Source organism: Rhincodon typus, chromosome 18 (assembly GCF_021869965.1).
Source record: "Rhincodon typus isolate 14 chromosome 18, sRhiTyp1.1, whole genome shotgun sequence".
Classification (NCBI taxonomy): Eukaryota; Metazoa; Chordata; class Chondrichthyes; order Orectolobiformes; family Rhincodontidae; genus Rhincodon; species Rhincodon typus.
The window spans coordinates 43347020-43353905 of record NC_063349.1 but is presented as its reverse complement, the minus strand read 5'-3'; the positions used below and the strand labels follow the sequence as shown (position 1 = coordinate 43353905).

Below are 6886 nucleotides of genomic sequence, written 5' to 3'. Positions count from 1 at the left end.
ACGTCGGCTTTCCTGCTCCTCTGATGCTGCCTGGCCTGCTGTGTTCCTCCAGCTCCACACTGTTATCTCTGACTCCAGCATCAGTAGTTCTTACTATCCTTCACACAGGGAATGTCCTTTTTCCAGGGGCAGCCATGACTCTCACTCAAATTTATGTCTCAGAGTCATGGGTGTTTAAGACTCTTTTCAAGAGATTTAAAAATATAATCTAGGCTGATAATTGGTGTGCAGGACCAAGGGAAGGATTTCCTGTCATCTCTTACATGATTGCAAAAGATCCCCCTGGCACTGTTTGAAGAGCAGTGAAGAGCTAACTGGTGTCCTGGCCTTTATTTTGGGGAGAGGATGTAGCATTAGGAATATCAATGAACCAGTAATTCAGAAGCCCAGGTTAATGGTCTAGAGACATCGTTTGGATCCCACTATGGCAGTGGGTGGAATTTAAATACAATTAATAAAATCTGAAATTTGAAGCTAGACTTAGTAATTGTGACCGTAAGACCATTATCAATTGTGTTTTTTTTTAAAAAAATCTGGTTTGGTAGGCTCAGCAGGTCTGTCAGCATCTGTGGAGAGAGATCACAGAATCCTTCTGAGGAAGGATCACTTGACCTGAAACATTAATTCTGGCCTCTCTCCAGACCTGCTGAGCTTTTCCAGCAACTTCTGTTTCTGATTCTGATTGACAGCATCTGCAGTTCTTTCGGTTTCCATCTGGTTTGATGTTGGCCTTTAGGGAAGGAAATCTGCTGGCTTTACCTCATCTGGCTACATCTCATTAGAGACCCATAGGCATGTGATTGACTTCTAAGTGCCCACCAAAATAGCATAACAAGCCACTCAATTAAAGGGCTATTAGGGATGTGCAACATCTTAGAACGAAAAAAATCTCTTACTGGTAAGTAAAATCACCATAGTCCTACTGGACCATAGGACTGCTCTGCATTAGAGAGAGAGAGAGATGACTGGTGATAAGTTTGGTCTCCGGTGAGAGGTGAGCTTGAGAAGATGGGACCTTCATGATAAGCTCAGTCAGTGGGGGAATTGAACCCACATTGTTGGCATCACTCTGCATCTCAAACCAGCTGTCCAGCTAACTGATCCCCAACGTACTCCTAGTACTCCCCTCCAAATAATTCTGCAAAATCACAACATACCCATGACGGGAGGGCAAGGCACCACCATCTTGACAACGAGGTATCATTCGGGGCCATCTCACGGAGCACTGAAGGTTTGTTGTGGGTCTGGACTTCTGTCTAGGCCAGACTAGGTCAGGACATCATATTTTTCTTCCTCAAACATTGGTAAACAAGATGGACTTTGCAAGAATATACAAGCATTATGACTGAGATGAAGAGGAGCGCACTACCTCTCTCTAGACCTACTATTGTTTTTTTCCAGTTGCTGACATGGCCAGTTATACATTTTATCTGCATTAGGTTTAAAATAACAAGATCTATCAACTAGGTTTCTTTAACAACAAAATTATTGTTTTGTTGTAAAAGCCATATTGATTCAACAGCTGAAGGAGGACAGGTTAACACAGTTTGAAATATTTACCCTTGGTCATTTTTGCCCACATTTGGCCAAACACTAGTTAATTCTCTGAAAATGAAAGGAGAAGATACGAAATGTTTTAGATGGCTTGCTTGGGCAAATGGTCATACATGACACTGCCAACAGGATTTCCTCAGAAGCAATATGTTCAGGAGCTGTTGAGAGGAAATGTTCCAGCAGCCCCTTTTTCTGTTTTTTTTTCCACTTTCACACACCCTGAAGGGCTTTCAGAGGGAGTTGCCAAAGGCTGAATGGGTACAACTTACATCTGCAGACTTGACATCCCAGCCCAACTCCAAAACAATATCAAATAGCTACAATTCCCGACAGCTAGAAACTCACTTGTGACTTTCCCAGTCTATACCCTTAGCTTTTTACACAGCTTAAGGCGTAAAAATTCCATTAAATGTCTTTTGAAACCCTCCGACCATGTAGTGCTTCCTCCATACTGACCCAATGACAACATAACACTGTACCAGTGCCAAGGGAGCGCCGTGCTTTCGGAGGGTCAGCGCCGAGGGAGCACCGTGCCGTCGGAGGGTCGGCGCCGAGGAATTGCTGTACTTCAGAGAGCCTCTTTGCTGGGTGAAATACATTGAGGCCCAATTTGCGCACTCAGGTGATGGGAATGATGCTCAATTAACTTTACCAAAGATACCCATAATCCCCTCTTTGGTTTCCCATGGTCTGTTGGATCTTCCTGGGTGAAAACTGGTTCCCGTGCTTCCCTACTCGAAAAACAGTGACTAGACTTTGAATGTAAAATATTGTGAAATGTGTCACCATCGTTTATACAATTACAAGTTCTCTATAGATAAAAGCAGAATCACAGGTGTTGGCTTTTGGAGTAATTCTGAAATGATTCTGTTACAGGCACCAGGTCGAGCGACCAGCTTTGACAGCCAAGGATCCTGCCCATCTCCAAAACTGCCACCCACACCGTAGAAATGCTGCTTGTCCAAGGCGAATATCTCTGGATTGTTGCTGGAGGGCATCTGGAATTGTCTGTCTTATTGATAGTGTAATTGAAGCCCACAACACTGTCAAATGATTGCACAGAGCTGATGGTCCACATACTCTGCAAAGAGCTACAAGTGATCACTATCATGTGAAAGTGTCAGTGATGGAGATTACCCTTTGCTGAAAATCCTTTGATTAGGAAACTGGGAATACAAGGAGACCATTCAACCCCCCTAGCCTGTCTCGCTCATTCAGTTTGATAGTGGTTTACCTGTACCTTACACCTATTTGCCCGTCTTGGTGAAGAATTCTGATCAAATGGTTGTGCCATTAGGCTACAGATCTGAAGTGTCCTATCCCCAAAGATGCTGCTTGACCTGCTGATTATTCCTAGTACTTTCAGCATCCAGAATTCCTCTCGTAAAAAAAATCCACCGATCCTAGTCTTGACGTTTTTTTCAATTGGTGCCAAGCCTTATCAGCTTTCGGAGGGGAGAGGGGAGACAGAGTTCCAAATTTCCATTCCCCTTTGTGTGAAGAAGCTAAATGGCCTGCGCTTTGAGCCCATGGCCCTTTGATTTATATCTCCACCCTCCCCCCCCCACCCCCAAAACCCCCACCCCCAAAACCCCCAGCACAACTAGAGGAATAGAGTTTCTGCTGTATTAACCTCATTAATCATTTTAAACCTCCTCGACTAGTTCGCCCCTTGATCTCTCATTCTTGTTGGAAGACCAGCCTAAACCTGTCATTGTGATGAGGTCCTTTTAAGGATCCACTCTAAAAAGACAGACTTTGTACTTTGTAGAGAATAAAACCTGTGGGGTAACCCTTAGAAGCTGAGACTCAGATGTGAACGATTTTGAAGTATGAATATGAAAAGAGAACAGCCGGGGCTATACTGCAATTGAGGTACTTGATGACAAACATAAGCTGCAAAGTCTGTTGCCATGACACAGGCAGTTACCTGGGAACCAGGAGAGTGTCCTTCTTATCTGGCACTGGAAGCTGGCAGCTTGCAGCCACTATGTTTAAGATGCAGGTTAACATCCCAACAGTCTACTTCTGATGTCCCTTGGAATTTCTCTGGAGTGTTCTGCACACTGGTGGGTAGGAAGTGGTTTTCAGGATTCGGCACCAGCCCCATTGCAGATTTCTTGCAAAAGACTTCTGACGTCCACTCACTAAGTCCTGTCACTAACTTAATCACCAATCACAACGCCCACATTAGAAGTCAGCTGTCAGTAATGACAATCAGTAAATGCAATCCATTAGCCCTTTATATCAATGTCATTTTCAAAGCTTATAGCATCTTAAGTGCCTCACAGAATCACAGAAGAAAGCCATTTGGCCCATCATTTGTTCATTGGCTCCCCGAGTGTGCATCATGACTGAGTGCCATTCTGCTGCTCCTTCCCCATATCTCTGCAAATTGTTTTGATTTAAATAATCATCTAATGCCCTCTGAGTGCTTCAATTGAACCCAGCTCTGCCACACTTTCAGGCTCAGTTTATTTAGTAGTGATAGAAACAGCTGCATCCTCTTCGCTGTGATGCTATATGAGTTAAAAGACATGCAAAAAAGCTCATGAATCTAACATTTGTGTGTCATTGATGTAAAAAGTTCTAAATAGTAATCGCGGCAATCAGTAAGAGCTCTAACCCCAGTATCTTTGAGTAATGCACCCTAAGCCTGAGCATTTCTAATGTTGATTGAATTACACAGATACATCTGCTTTAATTAAAACTTTTTGATTCCTGTTTAATTGTCTAGATCAGGTCTTGGCAATTGCTTAATTCTCTGAAGGCTTTGATTAGAGATGGTTCTAATCATAATCTGTCCAAGAATGGACACAAATGATAGTTTTAAAGAAATAAAATCATGGGCTATAAAGTTATAACCTCCCATAGTTTCAAGGCAAAATTGGAGGGATCCTTTAACTTTGCCAGAGTGAAAGGGATTCGTCCAATTTTAAAACAGTTTGCAATTTTAACACTTCCATTTTTCAAAATGGATGTGTTAAAATTGCAAACTGCTTTAAAATTTAGTCAGCGCCTGAATTTAACGCCACAAAACTAAAACTGCAAAACATAAAGACTTGATGCAATTGCAAGCTTGGCGAAAAAATACTTTTGCTCATTCTGATACAATGACCAGTAAGGATTGGATATGCTAAGCAGGAGATATGCAAGTTTAATTAGTGTGTTTCAACCTAGCATTTTCACATATCAATGGTGTACATGTGATAAACTGTTCTGTTGCAAAGTTTTTTTTTAAAATCTGCACAAGATTTTTCCAGAGCATTTTTATAAACAAAAGAATTGTCCTGGTGTCCCTGTTGTCAGGGGCCTTTCTAACACTCTGCCCAATGTTGTCAACAAGAAATGGTTGTTTTAAAAAAACACTTTGGGAGAAGTAAAAATTATATTTGGACTGAATAAAAAGGAGACACCATTTAGCGACGGTTTCTTAACACACTTGCAGTGTGCTGCGATACATTTTTGTGACTATAATCTAGTGGTAATGCAGATAGATGTACCAACACCAATAGTAAATATTGTAAAAGAGTAAAGACTGTGCATTACTCGTATGCCGCTGATTAGCACTGTGTAACTATTTTGAAGTAAATGTGAGCTAAAATGTTGAAATTGAAATGTTCTGGTTCATTCTGCTGCTGTCTTATCCCATTGTGATTGACGCACTGTTGATGGGGTAACGTGGTGTGAACTTCCTGTTGTGAGTCTGACCAATCACTGCATCGTGTATGACACTCACAGATGGAGAATATATGGATTAATATGTCATGAAGTGTACAGTTTGTGATATATTTTGTAAAATCATAATTACATTAAAATTATACAGTAAATATATGTTTAATATGTATTTTGAATATAAACAAATAAATAAACTTGTAATTATTTTAATATGGTGAAAGAAGCTCTGTGTTTCACTGATGCTATAGAGGGTCAATGAGTGTCCACAAATATCTGCCTAATTCAAAGTCATCAATAAAATTAATCAGTGGTTGTTAGCCAAACTAATGAGGTATTGGGATGAGTCTTAAAAGGTGTTGAAAGAGATTATTTTAACAGAATTTGAATCAGACTTAGATACTTCCTAACCCACCTGTTTAGAGATGCTTTTAAACACCTCTAGAGCAGATAGGACTTGAACCTGGGCCTCCAGGCCATGGGTACGGACACTACCACTGTGCCATAAGAGGGCTCTTGCACCACGTTTAGAATATTGAGTGTCACAAATCTGGCCTTCAGGTTTGGTGATGCACCCGTTTGTGCTCCCAATAGTGGTTCGTTTTTTGAGCCCCCCTTCTTTTGTCAATTACTTAATTGTCATTTGCTGCGTGCAAATTGGCCACCATATTTCATACATTTTTCTAATTATTGCTTCATGGGATGTTAGTGTCGCTTGCTAAATCAGCCCCTTTGTTGCCCAATCCAGAATACCCTTGTGAAGTTGGTGGTGAAGTGCCTTCTTGAACAGCCACGACCCTTGGGGAAAAAGACTGCAGCAAGCTTCAGTATGGCGGGGTTTGGTGGTCTTCTTGCATTAGTCACAAAAAGCTAACACCCAAGTTCAGCGGCTAACAGGGGCGGCAAATAGAATATTGGCTTTGATTTCAAGGGCAGGGAGTACAAAGGTAGGGAGGTATTGCTCAAGCTATACAAGGCTCTAGTTAGACCACACCTAGAATACTGTTAGCAGTTTTGGCACTAATCTTAAGTTGAGACAGTCCAGAGAACGTTTACAAGATTAATTCTGGGTATGGAGGGATTTCTTTATGAGGAGAAGTTAAGTAGGTTTAGTCGGTACTTATAGGGTCGTAGAGTTATACAGCATGGAAACAGACCCTTCGGTCTCATTGGTATTTAAAAGAATTAGAGGAGATCTTATTGAAACATGTAAGGTTCTTCAAACACTTGACATTGTAGATACAGAGAGTTTGTTTACCTTTGTGGGAGATTCTAGGACCAAAGTAAGGATTTCCCATTTAAGACTGAGAGAAGGAAAAATTTCTTCTGCCAGAGAGTGATGAATGTGTTTGAAGGATGTCACAAGCAGCAGATCTGTGGCATTGAAATGCCATCCAATTGTTTCAAATTAGAAATAGGCAAAACCCTAAGAATTACAAATAATTAGAGATTTGTTGGATCTTGACTTAAAAAAAACAAAAACAAATTGCAGGGAAATGAAGGTAAAAGTTAATGTCAACATAGTCCCGCTCTTTCATGAGAGAGAGAGATGGCAGTTTGTGGTTTAATCGGAGGGTCAGCACACCTCAGGCGAGGGGAGAGGTCGAGGAAAGCCCTTCCCGGTAATCCCAGCCAGAGTGCAGAATTGAGCCCATGC

At 41.4% G+C, this 6886-nt stretch overlaps 1 protein-coding gene across 1 annotated transcript in view; it reads left to right on the top strand.

The window, feature by feature from the left end:
• LOC109925034 (synaptotagmin-10-like) overlaps positions 1-3144 on the top strand; it is an 82264-nt gene extending 79120 nt beyond the window's left edge. Inside the window, exon 6 of the mRNA XM_048607934.1 lies at positions 2431-3144. Within this exon, the coding sequence (XP_048463891.1) occupies positions 2431-2502 (72 nt within the window). The 3' untranslated portion in view covers positions 2503-3144. The remainder of the gene's footprint in view (positions 1-2430) is intronic.
• Positions 3145-6886: the final 3742 nt, after the last annotated feature.